A 17,069-nucleotide genomic window follows, 5' to 3' on the forward strand; every position below is an offset into this window, starting at 1 on the left:
GTTATTTTTAAACTCCACTATAAAGTCATAAATGACTTCTTAGAGACCGTTTCTTTTCTCATAAGTATTAATAGAAGGGGATTTGAGATTAAACAGTTGATGTTTTGCTGGGGAAGACAGTAAAACGGTGTCTTCTAAACTCTCCAAAATCTACATAGAATTTTCTGACAAAACCATTTTTTAACAAACTCAGTATCTTGTGCAGGTACCTCTTCCATAGAAGATAATTCACAAAATCATGGTGATATAACAGAAACAACAGATTGATAGACACTAAATTAACATTTTCCACAGTGCCAAGGGACCACGAGACCCTGCTCTCTGACTAACTCATCTATGAGTTGTGCATGTCATTAATCTCCCTAGGTCAGTTTTCTCATCTGCCAAAGCATAAGACTAAATGTTATCTATGGTTTCTTCTACCTCTGATGGAACGGCAGAAGGCTTTTTTCTTTTCTGACTTAGGTGACCTTGGGCCCTCAGGGAAAATGAGCAAGGAAAATGAGCAAGGAAAACTGTTAATACCACTGCAGTAAAGCGGATGGTAACAGTGCCATGATAAGCCTTTGTGCAGTTTGGATTAATACAATATAATATAATACAATAAAACATCTTAAATATTTTCACCTGCATAATTTTATTCCTATAAATCCAATTTCCAAGGTTTGTAATTATTCTAAAATGTAGAAATAAGTCACCTCCATCTTGACTTCCACTCTTTTGCATTGCCAGTGAAATCAATTTTGGCTCTGAAGAGAATGTGACTATTATCACCTGCTCTTGATGACTTTTGATTTTGTTAAATGTGATGCATTTAGAAAAATAATAATCTTTTATTTATTCCTTCCTTATTTCATAGTTACCATCACATCCAGAGCAATAAAATTATATTGTATAATATTAAACATAGCTTCATATGATACCAAATATCTAGACATGGTATGGAACCAAATGTTGTATATATGCTGGCCAATATAGCAGTCACTAACCATCTGTGTCTATTGAGCATTTGAAGAGTAGTTAGTACAACCAAATAACTGAATTTTTTATTTGATTTGACTTTAATTAATTTAAATTTAATTAGCCATATGTTGCTAGGGGCTACCATATTGGACTGTGGAAATACATATTTTAAAAAAAAATAAAAGTTAGTCAATTATTTGGAGAGTTCTAAATACTTGACATAGGTCCTAGAAATAAAAGTAAGTTCCCCCCCTTCGTTTGCATGTATGGTATTGTATCCGAAGATTGATTTTTTAATCTGAAATTGCTTCTATTACAATGACATTTACCATCATGGAGCCTCCAATAATCGCAAGACATTTTTGTAGGTAGTTATGTACATTGTCTGAAACCCTCAAACAACCCTGCAAAATAGGTGTTATTACTGCCATTTTACATGAGAACAAACTGAGGCACCCAGAGCTAGTCAGTAATGGTGTTGTAATTCAAATGTAGTTCTAAAAAACTTTAATCTTTGCTCCTTGAACTCCTCATTAATTAATAAGATTTCTTACAAAATAAAGACATAATGTCTCTCCTCAGAGCTTGAATTTTATAAAATGACAATAACTACTATGATGCACATGCATTTTAAATGAATGTGTATTGAGAAAAGAAACAAGATCAGAGAAGTGTTATAAATTTTGTTCTTGTAAAATATAACTCCTTATTAAGTTGCAAAAGAATGGCTATTTCCTAGACTCAAAACTATAGTAAGGTAAAATCCAGTCAGTCAACCAATGTTCTTCTCTGCCTGCCTGAAAGAATGTCCATCACGTGAAGGAACAGTGGTGCCGAACCACCTGCCCCGCTCAGATTACACTCAGCTCTCCAGCTTCCTTCAGTACTACATCCCTCCTTCCTTATTGATCATCAGGTAGGAGCTCTTTGAAGATAGGGTTTCTTTATTTTTTACCTCTCAATCTCCAGGACTTGGTATAGTGCTTGACACCTAGCAGGCATGCAATGTTTTTGCATAAATAAATGGATGAACAAATTAATATACACACTGCATTAGTTCTCTAGATTCAAGGAACATGTCATCACATGGACACCTTGACCTCTGGGTCTTCACAGCATACACAAGTCTCTATCACGGCCCTCAGGACGCTAACATTTGTTCTCACATGGGAGACCATGGGTTCTTGGGAACAGGCCGGATTGCCTTATTGCTATATCTCCGATGTGTACTCAACTTCTTCATATGGTAGGTGGCCAATTAGCATTTGTACGATGACTGGATGAGTCAACATATCCTATAGATTAATTAATAATGGAGGGAAATTAATTTTATAATTTCTATGTTTAGTGTACTTTGTCTTAAGGTGTATTTGCTATTCATAACAGTTTTATAAAGTAGATAGGGAAGATTTAATCATTCTCATCAGAAAATTTTGAAAACTGAGAATCAGAGAGTTGAAATGATTCACCTATGACCACATAGCCAAGGACTTATGAGCTCCTCTTGCAACTTGATTATATTATATTATATTATATCTGTACCACATTAGTATAATGGATTAGAGTTCATAGTTCATACACATAACTTCATTTTGGTTTAAATGATTCAAATTAACTGGGAGGAACAGGTATTGTTCATGCTCTTTCATATGAGGACACTGAACCTCAGAGAAGTTGAGAGTATACCCAAGCTTGCAGAACTAGCAGGGATCTTAGCAAGTATTTGAGAAATGGAAATGGGAGCCTGTTTTCCAAGTCCTAATCCAGTTTTCATTCCATTTCAACATGCTTTTTCCAGAAAAGAAAAATGTTAGATATTACAGAGAAAGAGAGAATTACTAGTGGTGACAAGGAACAGCTTCTGTGGAGACAAGCCTTCAGCTCTGGTTTTAAGGGAGGGAACGATGTTGTCCAATCGCAGGGAGGAGGCACGCTGAATGACACAGCTGGAATGAATTGGACAAAGGAGTGCATAATTTTGCATAATGATGTGTAAAGTAACAGCATACCTGTTGCATGGAAACAGCACCTCTTGACTGGTATCTTCCCCTTCAGACTTAACAACAATACTCTCAAGATACCATCCATTACCTGTGTAAATTGACAAAGGAGATTACTTTAACTCTTCAGCATAAAATATCCTGGCATTGTGATTTTATTCATACACTCTCCAAATGTTCCTTTTTAAGTATGTTTGTCAGGTAATTTGGGTACAAAAATATGCACCAAATTATACCAGCAGAGAAATGAAAGCATGAGTGAGCAACCTAATTACTCAGAGTAGTAGAAGCAGAGGAAAAGAGAAGATTCCCTATTACGGACACAAAATCTCTATAAAATTCTAAAAAATTATTATTTAAAAGCACATGAACCAAGAACAAAGAAAGAAGAAAATTCACATAAATGTATTTCAGTTATATTAAGTTATAGAAGATCAACACATTTAAATAAGAAAGGCAAGTCACAATCAATCATCATTCTTAATAGTGAAAATTTAGGAGTTATCACTGTTTAATGCACTGGTCAGTGCAATTAAAGAAAGAAAAAATGAAGAAAGTAAGGAAAGAGGAAAGGAAAGAAGGGAGAGGGAGAAGGAGGGAAGAAGGAAGGAATGAAATAAGGGGAGAAGGAAGAAAGGAGACTAGAAGTGATAAGTGTTAGAAAAAAGAAACAACTGTCATTATTCAAAGATGATATGATTTACTAAATTAAAACCCAAATAAATTACAAAAAATAGTGAAATTAAGAGACATAAGAAAAATGGTGAGTTGTATAATAAATATATGTAAATCCAGTGCATTTCTATTGGCCAAAAAGGAAGAGTTAAAAAACACAATTCAATGAAAGTTACAATATTGAATCACTACAAAAATTTAAGAATATAGAAGTAAATCTAAAAACAGATGTAGTATAATTTATAGAAAGATTATCCAGACTTAATAACAGCAAAGGAGTAACAGCAAAGAAGGCATAAACAAATGAAAAACTACCCCATACTCATGAGTAGGAAGACATTGTAGAGATATCAGTTTCTCACAAACCAATCTAAAACTTCAGTGTAATTAAATCAAGTTCACCATAGTGTTTCACAAAGAAATCAACAGGCTGATGATAAAATTTATGTGGATGATAAAAGCCCAAGTATACCACAAGCACTTCTGACCTAGAGTAAGGGAAGGGATTTACCCTACCCGTTAGCAAAACTTATCAAAAATCTATACTAATTAAGGCAATATAGAATTGGTGCTGGCATAGATAATTTGACTAGGGAACACAAAAAAGAATTCAGAATTGACATACCACATTTATACACACTTGACACAGGCAGCCTTGTTCAGCACAGTAGTGTGGAACCATAAAAAGGCCTGAGAGCTGAAACCATGCCCAGCCATCCTGATAATCAGTGTGGAAAAATTATGATCACTTGATGACCTCTAAACATTTTTTTGAAACATCAAAAACTGTCTTACTGTGACTTAAAAATGTATACAAACATGAAAAAATAACAACACTAAACTTTGAATTTAAAACACTGGAAACATTAAAAATTAAAAGATTTTATTTCTTTGCAAAAATAAAAAACTTAGGAATAGTTTGAAGGGTGCCTGCCTTCTTTTTCCCATCATATAATTTATAATCTTTTCTATGCCTTAGCAAATTATCAAATTCCTTTCTAAGTTTGAAGCAGCTTTCAATATTTTATCCTTTGTGCTTTCAACGTCATAAAATATTTCTGAGAGTTCCTGTAATGGGAAGTATCTACCAACACCTTCATCCTTTCTGTCACGACCACTTTTCCTTATCTGCGGCATCAGTTCCCTTCACTAGTTCTTCTGTGTATCTAAAGTCTCTCAAGTGGCGGCAGTATCAACATTCCCACAGTCATAAATTTCTTCTAGAACTCCACTTATGTTAGATTTGAACTTCACTTCCAGCATTATCACTTTTCATTTCTTTGATGCACTTTCATCTTTTAATTATATATTGTCATGAACTATTATAGCATTCATCACTGGTAGAAAAGGAGGTAACACAATTAAACACTTTTGTGTCTGTGTGTGAACTAACAACAGACCCACGGTGACCTAACGCTAGCAGACAGATTTTGGAACAAGTGATGTGACCGGTCAGTGATCAGAGTGTGTATCTATTATCCTTGTTGTGATCTGTAGACTACAAAGCTGTTGGCAAAGTTTGTATTTCAGACAGTTACAGTCACTGCAGCATGGTAACTGAAATTGAACCATGTTCCTGGGGGACTTGTGTTATTTAATCAAACCATTGTACCTGAAATTTGTGCATATGGAAACCTCTCAAAGAAAGGGCAGCCTGTATACGATAAAGATGACTTTGTAGAATACTCAGGTAAACATGGAAGAGGTGATAAATGTGGTGGTATAACCGGTTATCCATATAGGAAAAAAATGAAAGTGGATTCCATCTTCATATTGTACACAAAAGCAATTACAGATGGAATAAATATTTAAATTTTAAAAACAAGGCTTAAAATATATGTATGTATAAACTTACAGTCATATATCACTTAACGATTCACAGGATACATACTGAGAAATGCACTGTTAGGTAATTTTGTAGTTTTATGAACATCATAGCCTGTACTTCCACAAACCTAGATGGCATAGGCTACACACCCAGGTTATATGGTGTGGCCTATTGCTCTTAGCTACAAACGTGTGCAGCATGTTACTGTACTGAATACTGTAGGCAACTGTAACACAGTGGTAACTATCTGTGTATCTAAACATAGAAAAGATAATGCATTGTGCTATAACATTACAATGGCTATGTCATTAGATGATAGAAATTTTTCAGCTCCATCATAATCTTATGGAACCACCATCATACATGTTTCCCATTATCAACTAAAACATTGTTATGTTGTGCCTGATTGTACATATATATTAATATATAAAATATATATCTCTCTCAATATAGTTTATATTTATATATACATGTGTGTGTGTGTGCGTGTGTGTATGCATGTATGTGTGTATGGAATACCCTAGGGATAGAGAAGACTTTCTTCAGCAAGACACAAAATGTGCTGATTGTATAAAAAAAAAAAAAAACCATACGGTTAAATTCAACTACATTAAAATCAAGAATTTCAGTCATCAAAATATACCACAAACTGGAGAAAATGCTGTGGCAGTCTCTGCCAGTTGCTCTCTCATTCTGGAATTTCTACAATGCTGAAGCCAACTTTTCCCAGATGTCTTTGCAGCCATAGACATGAGTAATTTCTCAGTAATGAAATGTGGCCAGAAGTCCTGTGTGCGGTTTCCATCTCACTTGCTTAAAAGACTCTCCCTCTATTCCATGTACTGGGACTAGCTCTGGCCACACAAAGGAGCCGGAGATTTAGGTGATTGAACAATCACAAAATGGTTGGACCCTGGGTCTCTGGCAGTCAGCTGGGCAGAGCTTTCACAACCATTCACTTTTGTGGCTGTTACCTGAGTGTGAGATAAGCTTCTATCTTTTTAAAACTATTTTTGACCACTCTTTTGCCTTAACTCTAAATACTATAGACAAGAACATGTATTTCCACAGAGGAGGAAATTCAATGGATAATAAAAAGGTGAAAGAATGCTCACTCTTCCTAAAAATCAGGGTAATGAAAATTAAGGCCACAGTGGAAAACTTCTTATACCAACTTAATAAAGGCAAGAATTAAGTGTACCAGGTGTTGGTGAGAATATGACACAATAGAAATTCTTATACATCGTAGGTAAGAATAAAACTTAGTATAATCACTTTTGAAACAAGTAGTTTATCCTACAAAAGCCAGATATGATCACACCCATCAACCTAGCAATTACTTCTCTGGATTTACCCTAGAGCAGAGTTTTCTCAGCCTCAGCACTATTGACATTTGGGCCCAATAATTCTTTGCTATGGGGCTGTCCTGTGTGTTGTAGGAGGGTTAGCAGCATCCCAGGCCTCTATCCACTAGCTGCTGGTAGCACTCCCTGACAGTTGTGACAACCAAGAAAAGTCTCCAGACATTGCCAAATGTCCCTGGGGCAAAGGATGAGGTGCAAATTTTCCCCTTGTTGGGAACCACCACCCTAGAAGAACTCTTGCTTCTGTGCACTAGGAGACATAACAAGAATGTTTGTTTAAGTTTGCTTGTAACAGCCAAACTTAGAACAAAATATTATTCATTAACAAGAGATGGATAGATTGATTATATGTAATTATGCAATAGAACATTTCACAGTGCTGAAAATAAATTATCTATTGCACTACATATTAAAGAATCTTGAGTGGAAAAAAGTCATGTCACAAAAGATGTCATACAGCATATCACAATTTTTACAAAACTCAAACTATCAGAGTGTTTTCAAGTATCCCTAGTATTTAGCAAAGCCTTTTTCTAAAAAAAGCAAAGATTTTAAAAATCAAGAATAAACAAGATTATCAGTGTGGATACTTCAGGGGAGAGGATAGTAGAGGTAAATACAGGTAGAATCACTGGTCCTGGTGACGTTCTAGGCTTCAGTTAGGTGGGGGGTTATCAGACTTTACATAGTATACATTTCAAAATTGAAAAGAAGGAAAAAACATAGCCTAGGTATTCTTACCATTGTGGTATTTTTTGTATTAGTGGAAAGAGTATTCAGAATGTAGGAAGGATAGTTTAGTGAAAGAATTTTCAAATCATATTATAGTAATTATTTTTACTTTCCTTAACTAAGTTTCAAAGAACCTAATCCCATCAGTCAAAGCAGCCCATCAAAATTCCCAAGTATCCAGCCAAAATCTAGCCCTGGCTCCCAGCCTACCTACAATGTTTTCATCTTTTCATGTGAAGGTTTTCATGTTCTTGTGGACTCAGGTCCCCTTGCCAAATGGCACAATACCACTCTGAGGTCACTTCCAAATATTTATCATACTTTATTTTAATCTAATCTAATTATTTCACATGTGTCTGCCACCAATGGACCCTATCTGTGAGCACAATGACCCCCTGCACCTTGTGCAAGTGCTGGTACCCAGCAGGCCTCAGCAAAAAACTCTCATGTTGGGAAGCAATCTGAGGGCCGATTCAATCAGGATCCCTGAAGGTGCTGAAACACCTTCTTGAAACAAACAAAAAAGAACCAACTTTTTGTTTTATTAATCTTCCATACAGTTGTTTTATTATCAATTTCATTTAGTTCTGCTCTGATCTTTATTATTTCTTTTCTTCTGCTGGGTTTAGGGTTGGTTTGCCCATCTTTTTCCAGTTCTTTGAGATGATTCATTAGATGTTTGATTTGTGATCTTTTTGCTTTTTGGATGTAGGCATTTATGGAAATAAATTTTCCTCTCAGGAAATTTTGTGTCTGATAATTTGTGTCTCCTTTATCATTTAGTTCAAAGAATCTTTTGCTCAATCAGGAATGAAAAAGGAGAAATTACAACTGATACCATGGAAATACAAAATATCATCTATGAATACTATAAAAATCTCTATGTACATAAACTTGAAAATGCGTAAGAAATGGACAAATTCTTAGAAACACACAGCCTCCCTATGCTCAATCAGGAAGAAATAGAAATCTGAAAAGACCAATATTAAGTACCAAAATTAAAGCAGCAATAAAAAACCTTCCTAGAAAGAAAAGCCCTGGACCAGATAGTTTCACACTTGAATCTTACCAGACCTACAAAAAGAACTGGTGCCTATTTTGCAGAAATTATTCCATAACATTGAGAATAAAGGAATCCTCCCCAACACATTTTATGAAGCCAACATCACCCTGATACCTAAACCAGGAAAGGACACAACAAAAAAAGAAAACTGCAGACCAATATCCCTTATGAATATAGATGCAAAAATTCTCAACAAAATCCTAGCAAACTGAATTTAGGTGCTTATCAAAAAATAATCTATCACGACCAAGTGGACTTCATCCCAGAGATGCAGGGATGGTTCAACATAGTCAAATTTATAAATGTAATTCAACACATAAATAGAAGTAAAAATAAAGACCACATGATCCTCTCAATAGACTCAGAAAAAGCATTTGACAAAATTCAACACCATTTTATGATAAGAACATGGAACAAAATAGGCACAGATGGGACTTACCTAAAAATGATAAAAGCCATATATGACAAACCCACAGCCAACATCATACTGAATGGGGAAGAATTGAAAGCACTCTGACTTAAAACTGGAACCAGACAAGGTTGCCCTCTATCACCACTTCTATCCAACATAGTGCTGGAAGTCCTAGCCAGAGCAATCAGACAAGAGAAAGAAATCAAGGGCACCCAAATGGGGGCAGAAAAGGTCAAACTATCTCTCTTTTCAGAAGATATGATCTTACACCTAGAAAATCGCAAAGATTCTGCCATGAGACTACTGGAATTGATAAAAAAAAATTCAGCAAAGTCTCAGGTTACAAAATCAATGTACAGAAATCAGTGACATTCCTATATGTCAACAACAGTCAAACTGAGAACCAAATCAAAGACTCAATACCCTTAACAATAGCAACAAAGAAAATACTTAGAAATACATTTAACTAAGTAGGTGAAAGACCTTTACAGGGAGAACTACTAAACACTGAGGAAGGAAATAGCAGAGGACGTAAACAGGTGGAAAACCATACCATGCTCATGGGTTGGCAGAGTCAACATTGTTAAAATGTCTATACTACCCAAAGTGATCTACAGATTCAATCCAATCCCTATTAAAATACCAACATTATTTTTTTGCAGATCTATAAAAAATAATTCTACATTTTGTATGGAACCAGAGAAGACCCCATATAGCAAAAGCAATCTTAAGAAAGAAATGGGGAGGCATCAATTTACCAGACTTCAAACTATACTACAAGGCTATAGTTCCTAAAACAGCATGGTACTGGCACAAGAAAAGAGAAATAGACCAATGGAACAGAACTGAGAACCCAGGTATAAAACCATCCTCATATAGCTATCTAATCTTTGACAAAGCAGGCAAAAATGTACACTGGGGAAAAGAATCCTTACTCAATAAATGGTGCTGGGAAAACTGGATAGCTACATGTAGAAGATTGAAACAGGATCCACAACTCTCACCTCTCACAAAAATCAACTCATGGTGGATAAGAGATTTAAACCTAAGGCATGAAACTATAAGAATTCTAGAAGAAAATGTTGGAAAAACTCTTACAGACATTGGCCTAGGGAAAGAATTTATGAAGAAGGCCCCAAAGGCAATCACAACAACAACAAAAATAAATACATGGGACCTGATGAAATTAAAAATCTTCTGCACAGCCAAGGAAACTATCACTAGAACAAACAGACAACCTACAGAATGGGAGAAAATATTCACATGCTACACATCCGATAAAGGGCTGATAACTAGAATCTATATAGAACTCAGAAAAATCAGCAAGATAGTATCAAACAACCACATTAAAAAGTGGGCAAAGGACATGAACAGAAATTTTTCAAAAGAAGACAGACTAATGGCCAACAAACATGAAATATGCTCAACATCTCTAATCATCAGGGAAATGCAAATGAAAACCACAATGAGATATCAGTTATCTCCAGTGAGAATGGCTTTTATCACAAAGTCTGAAAACAATAAATGTTGGCATTGATGCGTAGAGATAGGAACACTCATACACTGCTGGTGGGACTGCAAAGTAGTCCAACCTCTGTGGAAAGCAATATGGAGATACCTCAAAGAGCTAAAAGTAGAACTACCATTTGAGCCAGCAATCTCATTACTGGGCATCTACCCAAAAGAACAAAAGACATTCTATAAAAAAGACATCTGCACTAGAATGTTTATAGCAGCACAACTCACAATTGCAAAGATGTGGAAACAACCCAAGTGCCCATCAATACATGAGTGGATTAATAAAATGTGTATATGTATATCATGGAGTTCTACTCAACCACAAAAAACAATGGTGATATAGCAGCTCTTGTATTATTCTGGATAGAGCTGGAGTCAATGCTACTAAGTGAAGTATCACAAGAGTTGAAAAACAAGCATCACATGTACTTACTATTAAATTGGTATTAACTGATCACTTATGTGCACATATAGTAGTAATATTCATCGGGTGTTGGGCAGGTGGAAGAGAGGAGAGGGGATGGGTATATTCACACCTAATGGGTGTGGTGCACACTGTCTGGGGGATGGACACTCTTGTAGCTCTGACTCTGGTGGGGCAAAGACAATATATGTAACCTAAACATTTGTACCTGTGTAATACACTGAAGTAAAAAACAAACAAGCATACATATTTCTAATCACTGAGTACCTCTTGGATCAGGATCTCTGGTGGTGGGCCCAGGTGTCTATTTTATTTGTTTTAAGATACTCAGATAATTCTTTTTTTTTTTTAATTTCATCTTATTATGGGGGATACAGAATTTCAGGTTAGATACATTGCCCATGTACCACCTGTCCCCCCAAGTCAAAGCTCCAGGCGTGTCCATTCCCCAGACAGTGCACATTTCTGAAATTTTACCAAGTTTGCTGCAGATTTGGGGCTTTACTGAAGCTCTTTATTCCATTTGTGGTTAGATAGCCATAGACACAACTGTATCCATGTTAAAAGAATAATGTTTTCCATGGCTTCTTTGTAAAAATGGGAAGGAAAAAAAATCCTTGAGAATTTCACTGAAGTCTTTCCCATACCTGCACAGGTTTTTGTTAATAAATATTTCATTGAAAAAATTCAATATTTTGGAATTTTGTTGCTCTCTCCATTAAAGCCTTTTCTATATGAGTAAATTAACTCCATAAACATATTTAAAATTACAATGTCCCTTTAATTTTTCCTTCTGTCATTTTTATCCTTTGTGTCAAACAACTAGTCAATGCCTTCAAACAAAGCCCTAACTCTCCTTCCTTTATCTATGAGAGTGACTGCCCTTTTGTTGTGGCTGCTGCTGTCCCTACAGCACCTTGACTTTGGCACTTTAGGATGTGGGTTGGGTGTTTTAACAATGTTTCCTACCCCCATCACCAAGAGGTGTCTCAGAATAATTTCTAAACACTAGAGCCTGGTGAAGCCTGGGGTTTCTGCTGACTGTCCTGCTCTGATCCCTGCCAAAGTCTAAGGCTGTGACTGTAATCACCTATCCTGCACATCCATGCACTGTTTGAAAAGGAGGCTTGGGGCAAAAGCAGGAAATCTCCACCTGTCATGGGAATAATGTAAAAGGCACAGCACCCTACAGTGGCACCTTTCTGCAGTGAAACCACTCCACAGTAACACTCCTCCACAGTGACACATCTCTATAGTGACAACTCACTGCAGTGACACCCCTCTCGAGTGACAACCCTCTGTAGCGATGGCCCTCTACAAAGAGGCCCCTCTATATCGACCTCCATCTACAGTGACAGTTCTCTACAGTGACATCCTTCTGTAGGGACACCAGGTACAGAAGGCAGTCCATTATGTCATTCTTTCCTCTTAATCTCTCATTTCTGCTTTGTATGATCTATATGTATTTGTATTTCTCTATATGATCCTGAACTCATTTAACTGTGTGTCTATGTTCTTTCTGTTCACTGTCACCTTCCGTTTTCTGATTCCTTTCCCTTTGGTTTCTGTTGAACACACAGTCTTCTTTCTTGCCATGGCCATTTTAAGCTCTTCCCATTCCTTTTAAAGAGCTCAGTGAAAATCATTTCACTGATTTAAATCCATTCATTCAATAAATGGCTACTAATTAAACTATCTATATTGTCAAGCACTATATGAGGCACTGGGAGAATAAAGATGAATAATGTATAATTTCTGGCTTCAAAAAACTCAAAATCCGGCCGGGCGCGGTGGCTCACGCCTGTAATCCTAGCTCTCTGGGAGGCCGAGGTGGGCGGATCGTTTGAGCTCAGGAGTTCGAGACCAGCCTGAGCAAGAGCGAGACCTCACCTCTAAAAATAGAAAGAAATTATATGGACAGCTAAAAATATATATAGAAAAAATTAGCCGGGCATGGTGGTGCATGCCTGTAGTCCCAGCTACTCGGGAGGCTGAGACAGGAGGATCGCTTGAGCCCAGGAGTTTGAGGTTGCTGTGAGCTAGGCTGACGCCACGGCACTCACTCTAGCCTGGGCAACAGAGTGAGACTCTGTCTCAAAAAAAAAAACAAAAAAAAAAAACAAAAAAAAAACCTCAAAATCCAGCAGAAAGAAAAAAGGAATATAGTAATAATGTAATAAATGGCTTCAGTACTATGATATAGTTAAAATATATAGTTGTATTTTAGCAGTAACAAATACTAGGTTCTAGAGCCAAACAAACTGAGGTTTCAATTTAATAGCTCTAGGAGAGACAGTAAAGAAAGATACTAATGAAGTGAAATTGACAGGACTTGGATGACAGTCATGCAGATAGAAGACAACAAGGGAAAGGGAGGATCAAGGGTGATGCCTGAGTCATTGGTGTGCTCTGTGGGATACAGGACCAGGCCAAACACGTCTGCAGGGACGGACATGTGTCAGATCCAACTGTGAAGACTGCCTGGAGGTCTGGAGCTCATACATACATACACACACACACACACACACACACACACTAAAGCTTTTGTCTTCCTAGGAAATTTCCTTCATAATAATATAACCATGTGCTTTTGTAAGTCATATAATAAACCTGACAAAACTTCACTTAACTCTAAAAGAAAATTATATTCTCATCTCAATTTTATATGACCTGTACATTTTTCTTTCACCTGCCATTCACACTATTTTTCATACTTTTGCAAAACAAGCTTCTTACCATGAAACTAAATCTCACCTGGACCTGTCCCATCATGACTAATCAGAACTTTCTTCAATTTTCCAAGAGACACAGCTTTGATGGAAAAAATATCAACCTGTGTAAAAAAGAAATAAACACAGTGACCATTTAGATATTTCCTTTCTCTAGAAGAAAAAATAGTATTTCTATTGATACTGTATTACTATTAATATATTAATACTATACTATTATTCTTACTATTACTATAAAAGTTACCATATAATATTTTATGTGTGAAGTTCTACACTATGCTTTGTGGGAGGCATGCAAACATGTAGTGTATAATTCTTGTTCTCCTCAACAATACAGTCTAGTAAAAAAAATTTAGAAAATGCCTTTGGGACACATTTTAAACCTACTACTGCTAATGATAATAGTAGTTTCTTTGGTCCTTACTATGTGCCAAACTCTTCTAAGAGTCTTTCATATATCAACTCATTTAATCCTCAGAACAACCTATGAGGTAAGCATTACTCACTTTCTCATTTTACAGTTGAAGAGACTGAGGCACATAGAGTTAACTTACTTGTCCCAAGTCAACACCTGTGGGTTGACACAGCCAGGTCTCAGACCCAGGGAGGCTGCCACTATGTGCACCCTTTCCACCTTTGTTGTTCTGTCTCTCAGTATCTTTTGTTTTTAAATCAGTTATGCACTAAAAATATTAATATATGTGCATATATACATATAAAGTTTTAAAATACACTATAAAATAGACACAAAGCATACAAATTACAAATGCATAGTCAGTGAACACATCCATGTCAGTAACAGAGTGTTTGCAGCACCCAAGACCCTGCCAGGCCCATTCTGGTCACCGTCTCCCCAAATGATACCCACACCCCTGATTTTTAACACTTTTAGTTAATTTTGCCTCACCTGGGATTATATATAAACAGAACCATGCAGTGTGTTCTCTTTCTACCTGGCTTGTTTCACTCAACATTTGTGAAATTTATCCATGCTGTTTTTTTCAACAGCATTTTGTTCATTTTCATTACTGAATATTATTCCAAGCTATTTATTTATCCATTCTACTATTTATGGCCAATCACTGTTCCTAGAATGACATTGCTCAGAATGTTCTTATCTTTTCATGGTATTTGCATACATTTCTGTTGAGGAGCAGCTGGGTTATAGGGTGTTTATATATTCAGCTTTAGTAGTTAATCTCAGTTTTCCAAAATGCTTATACCAATATACACTCTGTGTGCACAGTACATGAGAGTTCAAAGTGCTCCACGGGCTAATCAATACTTGTTTTTGTTATTCTTTTTTTTTTTTTTTATTTCAGCTCATTATGGGGGTACAAAAGTTCAGGTTATATATATTGCCCATGCGCCCCCATCCCACTGAGTCTGAGCTTCAAGCGTGTCCATTCCCTAGACAGTGCACATCGCACTCATCATGTAGGTATGCACCCATTCCCTCCCCCACTCCCATCCCCCCCAGTCAGAACTTCAAGCGTGACCATTCCCCAGGCTGTGCACATCTCACTCATCAAGTGGGTATACACCCATCCCTTCCCCCCAGCCCCCACCTCTGTCCAATACCCAATGGGTGTTAATCCCAAATGTGCACTCAGGGAAACCAGTTTGCTGGTGAGTATATGTGGTGTTTATTTTTCCATTCTTGGGATACTTCACTTAATAGAATGGGTTCCAACTCTCTCCAGGAGAACCAAAGAGATGCCATATCACCATTATTTCTAATAGCTGAGTAATATTCCATGGTATACATATACCACATTTTGCTAATCCATTCATGAATTGATGGGCATTTGGGTTGTTTCTACATCTTTGCAATTGTGAATTGTGCTGCTATAAACATTCGGGTGCAGGTGTCTTTTTTATAGAATGACTTTTGTTCTTCTGGGTAGATGCCCAATAATGGGATTGCTGGATCGAATGGTAGGTCTACTTGAATCTGTTTAAGGTATCTCCATATTGCTTTCCACAGGGGTTGCACTAGTTTACAGTCCCACCAGCAGTGTATGAGTGTTCCTGTCTCTCCGCATCCACGCCAACATGTATTGTTTTGGGACTTTTTGATAAAGGCCATTCTCACTGGAGTTAAGTGATATCTCATTGTGGTTTTAATTTGCATTTCCCTGATGATTAGAGATGTTGAACATTTTTTCATATGTTTGTTAGCCATTTTTATATCTTCTTTTGAAAAATTTCTATTCATGTCCTTTGCCCACTTTTTGATAGGGTTGTTCGATTTTTTCTGACTGATTTTCCTGAGTTCTAAATAGATTCTTGTTATCAGTCCTTTATCTGATGTGTAGTATGCGAAAATTTTTTCCCATTCTGTAGGTTGTCTGTTTACTCTCGTGACTATTTCGTTGGCTGTGCAGAAGATTTTTAATTTGATCAGGTCCCATTTATTTATTTTTGTTGTTGCTGTGATTGCCTTAGGGGTCTTCCTCATAAATTCTTTGCCTAGGCCAATGTCTGTAAGAGTCTTTCCTATGTTTTCTCAGAGTTACACACGGTCCAGCACAAGAAAGACCCACGAATGTAAAACTACTCAAGAGATAAAGATAAAAACCCAGTTATCACAATGGCTCAAGAGAGAAAACAGATCAATGAAATTCAACCCAACATGAGGAACAGCAATCTGTCTCACTTATCAGTTCTCTCATTAAATGTGAATGGATTGAATTCCCCACTCAAGAGACATAGACTGGCCCAATGGATAAAAAAATATAAGCCAAGTATCTGCTGTCTTCAGGAAACTCATCTAACCTGCAAGGATGCATTTAGATTGTTATTCTTTTTAAGTTTAACCATGTGATTATGCACGGCAACACTTCATTATGGATGTCATTGTATTTTCCTGAGTAGTAACAAGATTAGATATGTTTTTCATGTTTATTGGTGATTTGAATACTTTCTTTTGTAAAGTACATATTCAAGTGTCACGCTCATGTTTTAAATTGGGTTATCTGTCTTTTTCTTGTTGATCTGTGGGTGTTTTATATACAGTCTGCAAATGAGTCTTTTTTTAGTATATAATTTATCTTCTTCCATGTGAATTTTTACTCTCTTAAGAGTGTCTTGAGGAGGAGAAATCCTTAATATTAAAATAGTATAATTTATCCTTTTTCCCTTTATGCTAAGTGCTTTCTCTGTTTTGTCTTTAAAATCTTAGTCTATAATTATCCACCCATATTCATAGCAACAGTATTCACAACAACCAAAATCATGAAGCAACCCAAGTATCCATGGTGAAATGAATGGAGAAGTAAAATGTGGTATATACACACAAAGGGATATTATTCAGCCTTAAAAAGGAAAGAAATCCTGTCACATGCTACAACATGCATGA

General features: G+C 36.4%; 1 protein-coding gene across 1 annotated transcript in view; it reads right to left on the reverse strand.

The window, feature by feature from the left end:
* Positions 1–17,069, reverse strand: part of RP1 (RP1 axonemal microtubule associated) — a 286,090-nt gene that overhangs the window by 1,797 nt on the left and 267,224 nt on the right. Inside the window, exons 27-28 of the mRNA XM_069466500.1 lie at positions 13,734–13,812; positions 2,973–3,054 (exon numbers count right to left, since the gene is read on the reverse strand). Coding sequence (XP_069322601.1) covers positions 2,973–3,054; positions 13,734–13,812 — 161 coding nt within the window. The remainder of the gene's footprint in view (positions 1–2,972; positions 3,055–13,733; positions 13,813–17,069) is intronic.

This window comes from Eulemur rufifrons, chromosome 3, assembly GCF_041146395.1.
Source record: "Eulemur rufifrons isolate Redbay chromosome 3, OSU_ERuf_1, whole genome shotgun sequence".
NCBI classification, from domain to species: Eukaryota; Metazoa; Chordata; class Mammalia; order Primates; family Lemuridae; genus Eulemur; species Eulemur rufifrons.